Source organism: Strix aluco, chromosome 5 (assembly GCF_031877795.1).
Source record: "Strix aluco isolate bStrAlu1 chromosome 5, bStrAlu1.hap1, whole genome shotgun sequence".
In the NCBI taxonomy this organism is placed as follows: domain Eukaryota; kingdom Metazoa; phylum Chordata; class Aves; order Strigiformes; family Strigidae; genus Strix; species Strix aluco.
The window spans coordinates 87,908,168-87,924,072 of record NC_133935.1 but is presented as its reverse complement, the minus strand read 5'-3'; the positions used below and the strand labels follow the sequence as shown (position 1 = coordinate 87,924,072).

Here is a 15,905-nt window from a genome sequence, read left to right as displayed (position 1 = left end):
AATCCCATGCAGAAAGGGATCTGCGTGTCGCCATCTCTCATGGAGACTTCCCTGCTCTTCCATGTGCTCCAAGATGTGGCCAGCCTTGGCCAAACCTTGGGTGACATGAACTCATCCGTTCCAAAGACCACCCCAGTTGGGTCTTCACATCTCCCCATCTTTTGACAGGACCTGTCTTTGGCAGTAGCCTTAGCCTGGCCAACGCACATGTTTGAACAGCATGGAGAGGTCAGGCCTTCCACGTTGCGTGCTCTTTGGGTTGGCCATGGGTAGACTGTCGTTTGAGAGCTCCATCAGTCTCCTTTGGGTTAGCAACCCAAGTAACCCAGAGGACTTGGTTGGGTTGTTGCTGTGGAGCAGGGATTTTAGGTGCATCCAGGCCAGATCTCCAGGTCTGTAGCAGCACCTGCTTAAACGAACGTGCCACAGAATCCCAGATTCATTCAGGTTGGAAAAAACCCCTTGGGATTATCGAGTCCAACCATCAGACTGACTCTACAAAGTTCTCCCCTACCCCACATCCCCCAACAGCTCATCCAAACGGCCCTTAAACACACCCAGGGATGGGGACTCCACCCCCTCCCTGGGCAGCCTATTCCACTCTCTCACCACTCTTTCTGGGAAACATTTTTTCCTCATGTCCAGTCTGAACCTCCCCTGTTGCAGTTTAAAGCCGTTCCCTCTTGTTCTGTCACTAATTCCCTGGGAGAAGAGACCAGCACCAACCTCTCTACAACGTCCTTTCAGGGAGCTGTAGAGAGTGATGAGGTCTCCCCTCACCTTCTCCTCCTCACACTGAACAGTCCCAGCTCCTTCAATCGTTCCTCACAGGATTTATTCTCCAGGCCCTTTCCCAGCTTCGTTAGCTTCGTTTCCTTGAAGGGTCTGATAGGAGATTTCCTCATTTTGGTGTTTTATTGCCTAAAATTCTCATCTATTGGAAAGCACCCTGGGAGCTTTGTACCTTCTCCTGACTCCGCACCACTCATAGCAGTCAGTGTTGAACCATCACACCAGGAAAGCGACTCCTCGGTTGGGCCGTGAACTGGACGAACGTGGACGTAACCCTTCTGGTGTGGGGCAGCCCTTTGGCTGGGGGATCACGAAACTTTCCTACGCACAGAGCGCTTTGAGATCCCGAGAGGAGCGATGTTGAAGGACTGCAAAGCACGCTGCGCTCCGCCAGGGTCACCCACCTGGTCAGCACGATTAACTCGTAAGCTTTCCCGTCTGTACAGTAAGTTATCTGAGGACACCGAGCTGCGCTCTGCCGCCTCGTGTTATTAAACGAGTGCCCTTGGTGGGACAGAGGTCTGCTCTCTGCCACAGAAACCTGAATCAAAAGAGATTGTACTGCTTTTTTTTGGGGAAAGCCTGGGTCAGGAACCTGCTGTCTTAAACCTCTTGAATGCTGTTTTAGGAGGTGGCCATCCTGTGCTGCTGGCCAGAAGGATTTGTTGACCTCTGAAAGCTTTTTTTTTTTCCCCCCACAACAGAGGTGTGGATAGTTTCAGAAATGTCACATATGAAGTCGTGTTTCCAGGCTCACTTGTCAAGTGAGGTGGGTCCAGGCAGATAATATTGGACTAGAAAGATGAGGTTTGTCTTGCCAACCTGCAGGATTTCCTTTTCCCTTCCCCTGCCCAGCTGTATCAAGCAGTACCAGTGCTCGTTGCTATTTTTTTTCGCCTCTCTTCATCATTCACATCACAATATCCTCAGGGGCCTTGTTTTGTTGTCACCTCGCTTGGTGTTGCCTCGTTAACCAGAACTCACTGCTTTTGGCACAGTGGGGCTTTTTTCCACGGCCAAAAATTTGCCAAAGCTTTGCCAGCTTCAGCTCAGGGGCATCTGATCCCTTTCCGTAGCTGAGCCACCCGTGGGAAGATGATGTTTCCTACTTTGCCGGATCCATCCATGATTGGGGAAGGGCTGAGAAACTTGGTTCGCTTTCCTTTTTTTTTTTTTGTTATACATCATATATATATGTATATGTGTGAGTGCCTGCAGCCAGTATGGCTTGGCCAGGGCTCGCTGGTCCCATGTTGCCCTTTACTTGCCTTGGTGCGAAGGCAGAAGGACCCGGCTGGGATGGAGAATGAGCTGGAGGAGGTGAATCATGTTTGTGAGGGGCCAGTGGCTGTCCTGGGGCTCGTGGGCCAGGCGGTCGGTCTGTGGTCTGCACAGCGATGGGATCCTTCTCATGTGCCGTGGAAGTGCGGAGGTGTTTGAGTGGTGTAAAGAGTTACAGGGGATGGAAGAGTCGTGGTGGGGAGAAGCCAAATTTATCCTTTCCTCAGCCCCAGTGTTCCCAATTCTGGGCAAATCAAGTGGAAAAATGGTTTCAGAAGGGTGTTCCTTGTCTGTGGGTGACCGCTGCTGGGCTGTGTGGTGGCATGCTCACGGCTGCGGGAGGAACATGCGGGAGCAATCCCTGCCTCCAGCAAAACACGGCCTGGCAGGGTTGGGTGTACAGGTACCTGCTGTACCACCCCAGCATCTGCTTTGGGTTCCTCCTCCAAAAATTTCTTATTTCTTTCCTCCTTAACCTTATTCTCTCTCCCTGTGGCCAGACAGCCTTGAGCTCACCAGGCTGCCACCCAACCCTACCCTGTCCCACCCCTGCTCCCATCCCGTGTGGCACCATGGTGGGTGAGTCCGGCACAGCGAGGCCACCAAGCCACAAATAAGGACACCAGCATGGATACTGCTGGGTGGGAGGCAGGTGTCTTCCCTGACTGCTGGCTTTCTGTGCATAGAATGCTTTGGGTTGGAAGGGATCTTAAAGACCATCTGATTCCAACCCCCCCTGCCATGGGCAGGGACACCTTCCACTAGCCCAGGTTGCCCAAAGCCCCGTCCAACCTGGCCTTGAACCCTTCCAGGGAGGGGGCAGCCACAGCTTCTCTGGGCAACCTGTGCCAGGGCCTCACCCCCCTCACAGGGAACAATTTCTCCCTTAGATCTCATCTAAATCTCCCCTCTGTCAGTTTAAACCCGTTCCCCCTCGTCCTATCCCTCCCCCCTGATGACGAGTCCCTCCCCCCTTTCCTGTAGCCCCTTTCAGTCCTGGGAGGCCGCTCTAAGGTCTCCCCGGAGCCTTCTCTTCTCCAGCTGAACCCCCCAACTCTCTCAGCCTGTCCTCACAGGGGGGTGCTCCAGCCCCCCGAGCATCTTCGTGGCCTCCTCTGGCCCCACTCGAGCAGGTCCGTGTCCTTCTGCTGTTGGTGCCTCCGGAGCAGCGCGACTGCAGCCCCCAAACCCCTGGGGACCAACCACGCCATGGCCCGTGGCCACGCCACCATCATCCCTCGTGCTGGTCTCACTCCACTCCTTCCCTCCCAACCCCATTCCTATTTTTTTTTTTTTAATTTCTTCTCTCCTCAGGTCTCGTCCAGATCCCTGTCAGCATGTACCAGACCGTGGTGACCAGCCTGGCCCAAGGCAACGGCCCCGTTCAGGTGGCAATGGCACCCGTTACCACAAGGATAGCGGACAGTGCTGTCACCATGGACGGGCAGGCAGTGGAAGTGGTGACCTTGGAACAGTGACGATGCCCAGAGCAGGATTGTGGTGATTTTCCTCGTCTCTTACGCGAATAATTTTTTTACGCCTCTCCAGAGATGCAATCAGGTGGCATTGAGTCTCCCAGCTTTGGAAGCAAAGGTTTTGTTAACCTTTTTTTTTTTTTTTTTTTAAAGGGAAAAAAAAAAAAAAGAAAAAATACTACTAGCAGAGGATGTGTGTTAAGTGCATTTTTATAGCGCCACTCTGCTCTCGTAGGAGTGAGAAGCCAAATTGTGATGGGACTTTCATTCCGAGGAGATTCAAAAGAAAAGAAAATAATTCGACCCCTTTAGCCCCAATTTCTCCCCTGCCCCTGGCATGGAATCGAGCATGGTGAGGCCTGAGGGGGGGCTGAGGCACAGGGGGAGCATGGACACCCTCGGCCAAAACCGCTCCAGCAGCTTCACCACCGCTCCCGGGCACAGCCCTCCGCCGTCCGCACTTGGCAAATTAGGTTTCAAAGATTTTAACGTGGACTTTTATATTTAAAACAACAACAACAACAAAAAAACACAACCAAAAAAACAAACAAACAAAAAAAAAAAAAAGGAAGAAAGTTTGGAAAATGCTTCTCTCCTGGGGGAAAAAAATAAAAAAATAAAAATGCATGTGTGACTGCAGGGGGGTGGCAAGCTCTGGAAAGGATCACGCTCTTCCAGGAGCCCCCGCGAGTGCCGCCCCCCGCGCCGGCGAGCGAGGCCACCTCTGCCTTTGACGACCGTAAGCGCCGCTGCGGAGAATCCCGGCCGCGCTCCGCTCGGCTCCCCTTGGTGCACACTGGAGACCTGTTCTTACTTCTCTGCTCTCGAAACGTACCTGCCATTTTAGATCTCTTTTTTTTTTTCTCTTTATTATTATTATTATTGTTGTTATTATTATTATTTCCCGTTTTTGTGGATCTAGACTGGAGTGGAAACGCCTCTAGAGGGGCTCTGGCTGCGTCCCCCTCCCCGCACCGCTCGCCCGCCACGTTCCCAGGACGTCCCTCGCCAAAGAGCCACCTTGGGCTCGTCCCAGTCCCCGCTGCCACCCCCCAGAACCTCGCATCCTCCCCTGCCCATCCCCGGAGGCTCCACTCACCGCAGGAAAATCTTTGCTTGAAGGTAGCGGGGGGATGCGAGCGCAGACCCTTCCCCTCGGGGGACCCCTCTGCACCCCCCCAAGCCACCCCTCTGGTCCTGCCCTACGTGCATCTCCCAGCACAGCTCTGCTGCTGCTGAGGACTTTTAATCCCCATCACCCAAAAAAACCCTTTCCAGAAGTGTTAAAAAAAGGCCTCGGGGGGTGATTTTTGGAGGCAAATTTTACTTGACTTCCCCGTGGGCCAAACCCTCGCGTCCCAGCGGCAGCGCCCAGCCCAACCCTGCGTCAGCCACAGCCCCGCCGCACGTGCAGTTGTGCATGGTATTTAATTATTTTTTTTTTATTATTTCCAAGTGGCCATTAACGAAGTTCTCCACGTCTCGCTCCGCCTTCGAGAAAGTTTTCAGATTCTTGTATTTACTTGTTTTATATGGAAAATTATCAAATGTTCTTTGTATACATTTCTTCTGTACTTTAACGAGGGGAGGGAGATCTTTCCATAGAAGCAGTCCTGGTTCTCCAATTTGTTATTATTAATTTTTTTTTTAATTATTTTTTTATTGTCGTTGTGAAGATGTCGGTGGCTTTCAAGTCAGTGTTTCTTTGGCAATGAAATGACGTTCTTTTAGTCCGAGAGGTTCCCCCCTGCCCTCCCACCCCCCTAAAAAGACAAAAACCAGGCAAGTAGCAGAGCATGGACCCCCCCTTGTTTTCCCAGTGTCTATTATTGCCTCATTCAATAAATTGTTACAAATGTGTCTACCCCTGCGTCAGGCTCTCCTGTTTTGGGGTATTTTGGGGGGTTTTGGTGTATCCTGCCATCCCTCCTTACCCAGCAGGTGTTTTGGGGCTCAGTCCTGCACCCCCAGCCCTCCCCACCCCGGCTCTGCTCTGCCCTGCCACAACGTTGGGGCTGGAGAGGAGGAGCTGGTCATGGCTGGGATGATTTTGGGGCTTAATTCTACCTTTGTGCAATTTATCTCATTCCTTTTTACTCTTCCAACAGCAACCTGGGGCTGGGTGGAAACCACCGGTGTGCTTGAGCATCCCCCTCATGCTCCCACCCAGGGGCTGAGCTGGCCTTTGGGTTGAATTCCTCCATTTTCAGCTGCAGCAGCCAGGGCTGAGCCCAGGCACCGGCACCCCCAAACAGGGGTGCAGGGTTTATTCAGGGCGCAAACCCAAGGAGGGGCAGGGACGCACAGCGATGGCTTTCAGCAGCTTTATTTGAATGCTGATGTGGGACGAGTGCAGCCCTGGCTCCGGCACGGCGAATCCTGCGGGTTTCTTGGAGCCTGGGGTAAGAAAAAGAGTGGAGGAAGGCTGGAAGGACAGACAGATGGACAGAAGGAAGGAAAGGAGGAATGTGGCTGCTTTAACCGCAGCTCCCAGGGATGCTCGTGGGTGTCCCCGGCCGTGAACAATGCCACATGTGCTGGGACGGTGACCTGGGGACCCCAGGACATCCCCTGGCCGGGTCAGGGTACCCCAAAAGGGCCCCGAATCTGGCAGCAAGGCTGCGGGGGAAGCGGCTGGGCCCGGCAGACGCTGCCGTGAAGCTTTAATCTTCGTTAATCGGTCTTTAATAAGCAGGTCGGGGCCTCCCGCTGGGGCAGCTTGCGCTGGCCCTGGCACACCAGGAAGCTTTGCTTTGGCTTTCCTGGCCGGGGAGAGGCTGGTGGGGCCCAATCCTGCTCCCCTCCCCAGCCTGGGCACTATGGGGGTCCCCAGGCATCAGGGGGGGGCCCAAAGCATGAGCTCCTGTGGGTGAGTTTGTTGCCTCTACCCCCAGCCCCATCCTAGTGCTGCTCTGCCCAGGGCAGGGCTCTAAATTGCAGGGTCTGGCCCTAAATTGCAGGATTCGGCCCCAGATTGCAAGATTTGACCCCAAAAGCGCTGCCGATTGTTCAGGGTGAGACTGGCTGCTGCAGCTGGGAAGGAGCAGGATTGGGGGGGGGGTCTTGGGGTGATCCCCAATAGGGTGGGGGTCCTGGGGGCACCAGCTCCCCTTGGGGTGACTGCTGGGGGGTGGAGCCTTTGGGGAGGGGTGGGGCTTCTTTTGTGGGTGTGGCCTAATGGGATGGGTGGGACTTTGGGGAGGATGCTCCGCCCCTGCTCCCCCCTTGGGGCAGGGCCCCATTGCTGAGCTGGTTGAGGGGAGGGAGGGATGGACAGTCAGAGGGATGGAAGGACAGATGGACTGGTAGATGGATTGATGGATGGATGGACAGATGGATGGGTGGATGGACAGACAGATGGACTGATAGATGGAGCAATGGACAGATGGATGGATGGACAGACAGACAGATGGACTGGTACATGGAGCAATGGCTGGCTGCCTGGACAGACGGACGGATGGATGGATGGATGGATGGATGGATGGATGGATGGATGGATGGACAGCTGTAAGAGTAGATGGATGGTTCAACGGCTGGACAGACAGAGGGATGGATGCCCGTACAGACAACGGATGGGTGCCTGGATGAACGGGCAGATGGATGTTTGCTAGCTGGATGAGCAGATGGATGAATGAATGGACAGACACACAGACAGCCTGTGCCCCCCCCCCCCCAACCACCCACCTGCCCCAGGAGGCCGATGGGGACCCCCATCCGTCTGTCCGTCCGTCCGTCCCTCCCCACCCCCTGGAGCAGGGAGGATGATTTGAGTGTGCAGCCTAATCCAGCGTGATCCAATCTCCATGGGCTTACGCCGAAAGCCCCGTAATCACCCAGCGCTGCCCTACATATCCTGACCAGCCGCCCTGGGGGTGAAGGGGGTGTGCACAACCCCCTCCACCCCCCAGCATTTCAGCCTAAAGCTGCCCCTGTCCCCCCCCTAAAAGATGTCACCATCCCTCTTGCACCTGGGGACACAGGCAGGGGACGTGGCAGCTGCCACCACAAGCTGCTTCAGTGGTGCCTCAGTTTCCCTCCCACCCCCTTCCCAGAAATTAGGGGCTGGGGGCAGGAGCTGGCCACCTAATCCCCCCCCTCAACGTTGCCCTGCCCACATCGTGGGGCCAGATCAGCCCTTAATGCCCAGAGTCATGTGGGGACACGCGGCCACGCTGTCCCAATGACCGGTATCCAGCAGGTCCCTGTCCCCCCGCCATGGAGACACCCCGGGATGCCAGATCCCCTCCTCGGGGCATGGGGGGGGTGGTGCACCATCACCGTTCTCCTGTATGTGTGCACAGACACCCACCACACACCCCCCCACCCCACCAAATCTACACCGGACAGAGCAGGGCCCTCCCAGCCCTCAGCAGAGCTCTGGGTGGGTGGCGAGGGGGATGCAGAGGGTGTCCAGCTGCACCCATGGGTGCCAGGGGCCCGTGTCCGTGGCAGTTCCCCGGGGCTGTAGTTGGCAAGTCTAGAACCACCGGATCCTGCTACCGCACCAGTGTGAGTTCTACCATTGCCAAAGGCAGCCCTGGGGCCAGGCACCGCTGGCACCATCTCAGCAGCCAGGCCCCGACATGGGGATGGGGTGGGGTGGGGGGGACACATGACCATGGTGCCAGGCCTGGAAAGCTGCAAAAAATAGGAAAAAATATAATTTCACCCATCCAGCCAGAAAACCCCACGCTCAGTCCCTGTGGACCTCTGTGGAGTTGCTTGGCTCAACCCTGGGGAGGTGCCACCACTGTGGTCCAGGAGGGGACAAGGAGGGGGGTCCCATCCCCCTCGTGATGGCCACCACGGGGACACGGCCTGGCCGAGATGCCTCCATGGACTGGGACACCACGTTGGGGTGGACACCCCCTCAATGACACCCATGGATGGGGACTGACAACCATCCTTCCATCACCCCAACAATTTCGGGGGGGTTTCCACCTTCCCACCCCCAGCAGCATCCCTCTTTCCCAGCGCACACACACCCCACCCCCCCGCTGAAACCACCTCCCCAGCACCGATGCTTGTCCGTCCCCCACCCCGGCGCTGCTCTCTCCACCTTCTCCCATATTGGCACTACACATAATTGCTCAAAAGCTACAAATAAAAGCAAAAATGTGCTAGTGCCAAAACGGGCCAGGTGACGTCGGCGATGGCCCCACGGGGCTCGCGGGTCTTTCTCTGCTCTGTTTATGGCCCTATGGTAATTCACTGACCGCGGGGTTGCACAGTGAATTCTACCAGTGCCATACACAGAACAGGAGTAGCGAGCTCGCACCTTCCTTTTTTTTTTTTTTTTTCCTTAATTTCCCCCCAAATCCTCCATAAGTGAGAGCCGAACGCCCCCAGTCTGGTCTCCAGCCTTGAAACAGCCATGGAAAAAAAAAAAAAAAAAAAAGGGGAATAAATTATTATCAACCAGCAAAAATGCTTCAGAAACCACCAAGTGAAGGGAGATGCTCGTCCCGATGTCGCCTCTCCGGGGAGGGTTGGGGAAAACAAGTGCCCAGCTCAGCTGGGCAAGTGTTGGGGTTTTTCGGGGATGCGCTGCAGCGGGATGGGGCCGAGGCGATGTTGGGACCCGGCGGTGGAAGCCATTTCCCAGCCGCCGCCTTTGCGGGGTTACATGAGTGTCTCGGCCCCAGATCTGCAGGGAGACGTTGCCAAAACACACACCCCCCCCCCCCAAAAGGTTGCAAACCCCTTCCCCTGCCTGGTTGCAAACCATCTGGATGGCTGCAACCCCCCCCCCTAAAATGCTGCAACCCCCCCAAAAGGTTTCAAATCCCTGGATGGCTGCAAATCCCCCAAAAGGTTGCAAACCCACTCCGGAAGGCTGCAAATTCCCTGGATGGTCGCAGACACCCACCTCCCTCCCCAAAAAATGTTGCAACCTTCTGCGCATGGCTGCAAAGCATCCAGATGGCTGCAAACTCCCCAAAATGCTCCAAACCCCCCCAAAATGCTGCAAACCCAACACTCTGGATGGTTGCAGACCCTCCAAATGGTTGCAAACCCCCTGGATGGCTGCAAACCCCTAAATGGCAGCAAATCCCCCCAAAACACTGCAAACCCCCTCAGAAGGCTGAAAACCTCTGGATGTCTGCAAAGCCCCCGCAGGGCTGCAGACCCCCCCCAGATGGCTGCAACCCCCCCCCAAAAGGTTACAACCTTCTGGCTATCTGCAAACCAACCTGGACGGCTGCAAATCCCCCACAAGGTTGCAAACCCTCTTGATGGTGGCAGACCCTAAAAATAGTCGCCGCCACCCTGGATGGCTGCAACCCCCCCCCCAAATCATTACAACCCCCCCACCCCTCAAAAGGTTGCAGACCTTCCAAATGGTTGCAACCGCCCCCGGAAGGTTGCAGCCCCCCCTCCCAAAAGGTTGCAGCCCCGCTGGATGGTTGCAAATCCCACAAAAATGCCCAAACTCCCCCAGATGGTTGCAAATTCCCCCCCCCAGGTGGCTGCGAACCCCCCGGCTGGCCGCGACACCGTCCCCAGCGGCCATGGCGGCGGTGGAGGAGGAGGAGGAAGGCACAAAGTCTCCTTTGTGTTGGCGAAGCCGAGGCCCCAACAAGCCGAGCAGCCCCAGGATGAGCTCGGGGTGCCCCGAATCTGGTGACAGGAGCTGACCCCCCCCTCAAGGATGCACCCACTGACCCCTCGCACCCCCGTCCGGCCTTGAATTTGGGGCTGAAGACAAACCGCGGCGCTCGCTCGGCTCGGCCATCCCCGTGATTTGGGGAGCGCTGAGCACAGAGGGGTTAACGCCGGTGGGGACAGACGTGTCCCCCCCCATCTGCACCCACCTTGCCCAGCAGCGAAGCACCCCAAAAACCTGGAGGAGCCCCCCCCCCAAAGCCCCGCAGCGCTCAGCCAAGCAGCCCAAAAGGCCGGGAAGCCCCCCGAGGCCGCAGCACCGTCCTCACCTGGGGGGACACCACGCCGGCGCCACAGTGGCTTGGGGACACCAGTCCCCGGGGGGCCGCGGGCGAGGCCGAGCCCGCCGCCATCCTTGGCGTGACTTTGAAAACGACGGCTTCGCCTAATCCCTGCCGTCGGCCGGCCCGCGTGGCCCCGGCACCGCGCCAGGCAGGATCCGGCCCTTCCCCGTTGACCCCCTGTGCCCCAATGCCTTGCGGGTGCCGTATCCTACTCGGTTTTGGGGGGAAGGTGGCAGGTTTGGGGGTGTCCCCCACCTTGTCCCCATCCCCCTGCCTCCGCCCAAGGCCACTGCGGCAGTCGGGGGCCCGGCCGGCCCCGGGGGCTGAGCCAGCCCCTCTGCGGAGCCGCCGCACCCCGGCTCATGACGTTGGGAGCTGCCGCATTGCGGATGCTGCCCCCCCCCCCCGGGGCCCCCCCCGGCCCCGCTCCCGGCAGCCCCCTCCAAGGGCTCCGGCGGGCTCTGCCGCAAGGCCCGAGACCTTCGGCGTGGGGACGCGGAGGGTCCTCTGGTCCCCGAGCTCCATTTTGGAGCTCAGCGGGGCAAAAACCCGTCCCCAACCCCAAAAAAGCCACCGGTGTCACCCGGGGATGCTCGTGGCACCGACAGCACCAAGATGGTGCTCGGCTGCTGCCTCTGCCCACCAAGGGATGGGGACTGCGGTGGCTCAGGGCCATGGCCACTGCCGATGCCTTCCCTGCTGTGGGGTGCAGGGGGTGGGCACCCACCTGCGCTTGACACCCCAATTCGCGCGGGTGCAGGTGCCCCCTCTGTGGGCATCGCCAGTGGGCAGCTGGGGAGAGCCCAGGTGAGGACGGGGACGGGGACGGGGACGGGGATGGGGATGAGGATGGGGGGACAGGGATGGGGACGGGGATGGCGATGGGGACTGAGATGGAGATGGGGATGGGGACAAGGACAAGGACAAGGAGGGGAAGGAGACGGGGACAGAAACAGGGATGGGGAGGAAGCTGGGGACAAAGATGGAGATGGGGACAGAGACAGGGATGAGGATGGGAATGGGCACGGGAATAGGGATGAAAAAGGAGACGGGGATGGGGACAGGAATGGGGACAGAAAAGGGGATGGGCACAGGGATGGAGACGGGAATGGGGATGGCAACAGGGACAGGGATGGGACAGGGATAAAGATGGGGATGGGGACGGGGACGGAAATGGGGACGGAGATGTGGACAGGGATAAAAATGGGGATGGGGATGGAGACAGGAATGGGGACGGAGACGGGGACAGGGATGGAGACGGAAATGCGGTCAGGGACAGAGAGAAGACGAGGATGGGGCTTGGGATGGGGACAGGAATGTGATGGAGACGGGGACAGGGACAGGGACGGAGCTGCCGTGTGCAGCCAGGAGCCCCATTTCGGGGCTAAACTGGGCAGATTTGTGCCGCAGTGCTGGAGATACCCACCATGGCCCCATCGGCTGCCCCAGCGCCTGGGGGACCCCCCCTCGCCCCACAGCATCCTCCAGCCCAGGGCAAGACCCCACCCTGGCCCCCTGGCTGAGGTTTCGGTGTCCCTGACCCCCCCGGGGGTCCCTCCACCCTCCGCAGCACCAGGCAGAGGAAGGGGGCAGATGGGGGGGGCATTTACCCCGGGGGTTGGGGGGCATGGACACCCCCACAAAACAGCACCACCCCCCATGTTGGGGGTGTCCCCCTCAGCCGGGCTTTCGTTATGGGCACTATTTGGTGACACCGGAGCTGTCATCGGGGCTGCAAAGCAGCGATACATCGCACTGGGGAGGTGGGGGGGGGGCACCCATGAACCCCAAAATAACGCCCCCCAGGCCGAGGGGCGGCTGCGGCTGCGGCCGATGGGGCTGGACCCCCATTTCGTTGTCACCCGCTACGCCCCGGTGAGATGCAATCGCTGCGACATGCACATCCCCCCCCCGACGGCAGAGGTTTAGGGGGACCCTGGGAAGGATGGGGGACGCTGGGAGGGGGGGATGTAGTGGGGGGGGCTAAGCCCGAGTGGGGGGAACCCCACGTTGAGGAAAAGCGGGGAGAGCGAGGGGGACACGCCGACTCGGGGCCGGATCCTGCCGGGGTGGGGACCCGGGGGGAAGGGGACGGCCAAGGGGGGGGTCCCTGAGCCCCGGGGGGGCCCCAACCGGACCCGACCCCCCCCCGGGGCCGAGGCGCCCGCACTTACCTCTGCTCCGGGCGCTGCCTCGGCCAAAGCGGGACCCGACGGGGGGGTCACCCCGGGGCTGGGGGGACGACGGCCACGGGACCCCCCGCTTCTCCCCCCACACCCCCGCCCCGGGGGGGGCATCCCCGCCGCCGCCCGCCACCCCGGCGCTCGCCCAAGTGCCGGGGAGCGGCGGCGGCAGCGGCCTTAGCCCGGCCGGGGGGACCCCCCCTGCGGCTCCCAATTGGCCCAGGTGCCCCGGAAGGTGGAGCCGGGCCCGGGGCGGGGGGGGGGCGGGGAGGGGGGGGGGGCAGGGCTCACCTTGGGCCACCCCCCCCCGCCCTGGTACCCCACCCCCGGGGCCGCCCCGCCGGGGCTACCGGCGTGGTAACTCCCCCCCTCCCCGTTACCCCTTCACCCACCCCCGGGGGGCTGATGGTGAACCCCCCCCCACCCCTCAGTTCCTAAAACGGGCGGAGAGGACACCCCACCCCCCTACATCCACACACCCCCACACCCCCCCCGCAATGCCTCCCTTTCCCCAGCGGAGTGGGAGGCGGCGCCCGCCCATCACCGCGGCCTCGGGGCGGGCGGCTCCGTCCCGGCGGCGGGCGGGTAAAGACCGGGGAAGGCTGAGCCCCCAACCGGCGGGTTCTTCTTCTTCGGGGGGGGATTTTTATAGCCGGGCCCGGCCCGCCCCGGGGCCGCCGTCGGGGCCGCTCACCGGCTGTCGGACACCGGACACCGGCGGGCGGCGGCAGCGCTGCCGCGCACCTGAGCCGCCCCGTCGCCGCCGATCCGGTTTCCCGCTCCTAAACACCCCCCCCCCTCCGCTCTCCATTCCCCGGGGTGGGGTGGGGGGGGGCACGGAAAACGATCCTGACACCCCCCCCCCTCCCCGTTTCCACCGACCGCAACCCGAGAGGCGCCGCCGCGCCCGCAGCTGCCGCCGCCCGCCCCGAGGGGACGGGGATGGAAGGGGGGGGGACACGACCCCGCTGGAGGGGGGGGAGTTCGTGGATGCGAGGGGGGGGCTCCCCGGATGTCCCCGAGGTGATGGAAGGGTCCCCCCGCCTTGCCCCAGCCCTGGAGCCACGGGGGTGGCCCGTCCCGGTGTACCCCCCCCCCCCAAATTACATCCTCCCCCCCCCCAATTACATTTTCCCCCTAAATTAAATCCTCACCCCCCCCAAATCACACACAAACACCCCCCAACGCACACCTACGCAACCACACAGGTGCAAACCGTATATAAAATACATAGATATAAAAGGGGGCGGGGGGGGGTGTGACACTGCAGGACACCCCCCCGAAAGTGTGTGTGCAGCACTGGGCTCCAGTGCGGCAAACCAGCCCGACCAGTTTGGGGCCGGGCTGCCCGCTGGGACCGGGATCGGGTTGCCGCAGGCCGCCGGGATGGAGGGTGGGAGAAACCGGTCGGTGCCTCCTGGTTTGTTTTTTTTTTTTTTTTTTGGGGGGGGGTGTTCACATCCCCTGGGAAGAGGCATTTTGGGGCCGTGAAACACGGGGGGGTGGGGTGGGGGTGTGTGTCTGTGGGGAGCAGCCGCCCCCCAAGAGAGATGGGGGGAAGCGTGGAGGGAGGGATGAGGGAGGCTGGTCTGGGGGTGAGGGTGCTGGATCTTGGGGTCACCATCCAGGATGGGGCTGAGCTTGGCCCCACACTGGGGCTGGGAGTGGGTTTGGGGTGCTGGTGTCTATGGCACCCTGGCGTGGGACTGGAGAAAGGAGGGACCCTGGGTGATCCCCCAGATGGCCCCCAAACCCTGAGGTGGTCCCCAAGTGGGGACACACTCCAGATGGTGTCCAAGAGCCCAGGGTGGTTCCCCAAGCAGGGAGGCACCCCAGATGGTTCAGAAGGCCTGGGATGGTCCCCAAGAGCTCAGGATGGTCCCCAAGCAAAGCGGCATCGGGGATGGGCCCCAGCCCCTGGAATGGTCCCCAAGATCCCAGAATGGTCCTCAAGCAGGGAGGCACCTTGAATGGTCCCCATGCCCTGAGATGGTCCCCATGCCTTGGGATGGTCCTCAAGAGCCTGGGATGGTCCCTGAGATCCCAGGATGGTACCCAAACAGGGAGGGACCCCGAATGGTCCCCATGCCCCAGGATGGTCCCCAAGCAGGGAGGGACCCCAGATGGTTCCCAAGAGCCTGGAATGGTCCCTCAGACTCAGAGATGGTCCTCAAACAGGGAGACACCTTGGATGCTCCCCAGGTGCAAGGATGAGCACCAAGAGCCCAGGATGGTCCCTGAGACCTTGGGATGGTCCCTAAGCAGGGAGGCACCTTGGATGGTTCCCATGCCCACAGATGGTCCCTGAGATCCTGGGCTAGTACCCAAGCAGGGAGGCACCTTGAACAGTCCCCCAGTGCAAGGATGGTCCCCAACAGTCCAGGATGGTCCTGAAGACTCCAGGATGGCTCTTGAGACTCCAAGGTGGTCCCCAAGAAGGGAAGCACCCCAGATGGTCGCCAGAAGCCAGGATGATCCCCAAGATCCCAGGATAGTCGCCAAACAGGGAGGCACCCTGGATGGCCCCCATGCTCAGGGATGGTCCCTGTGACCTGGGATGGTTGCCAAGCAGGGAGGCACCTCGGATGGCCCCCAAGACCCTGGAATAGTCCCCAAGCAAGGAGGAACCTGGGATGGTCCCTGAGACCCCATGATGGTACCCAAGCAGGGAGGCACCTTGGATAGTCCCCAAGACCTCAGGGTGGTCCCCAAGCAAGGAGGAACCTGGGATGGTCCCCATGCCCAGAGATGGTCCCTGAGATCCCAGGATGATCCCCAAGCCAGGAGGCACCTTGATGGCCTGCGTGGTGCCAACCCAAGTGCGGCATGGGGCCCCTTGGCGCTGGGTTCATCCCTCTCCCCAGCACCGTCAATATTTCGGCTCCACAAAGGTACGGCCGAAATTTCGTCGAGGCCTCAGCCCGCGTAAACCGAGCGGAGCAAATGGCCCTGTTTAAAAATTTACATCGTCTTCTTTTGTTCCTCAACCGAATATTTAATGGAGTTGGACCTGGAAGAGCCTCTGGAAAGGTGGAGGGGGTCGGGCAAAGCCGCCCCGCCGGCGCTGAGACCTGGCAACGCTCGGTGCGGGGGCTCAGCCGGGGCCGGGTTTCTTTCCGTGGCTCCTCGCTGGGCTCAGATGGGGATGGAAACGATAATGCAATATTGATGCGGAGGGATGAGGGAGCGCAACCGAAGTACATTAGCTGGGGAGCCCTCCCCAG

At 60.0% G+C, this 15,905-nt stretch overlaps 1 protein-coding gene across 3 annotated transcripts in view; it reads left to right on the top strand.

Moving 5' to 3' along the window:
• Positions 1–5,412, top strand: part of NRF1 (nuclear respiratory factor 1) — a 75,385-nt gene extending 69,973 nt beyond the window's left edge. For all 3 annotated transcript variants that reach the window (XM_074828135.1, XM_074828136.1, XM_074828134.1), the window contains one exon: positions 3,388–5,412. In XM_074828135.1, the coding sequence (XP_074684236.1) occupies positions 3,388–3,551 (164 nt within the window). In that variant the 3' untranslated portion in view covers positions 3,552–5,412. The remainder of the gene's footprint in view (positions 1–3,387) is intronic.
• The last annotated feature ends 10,493 nt before the right edge of the window (positions 5,413–15,905 follow it).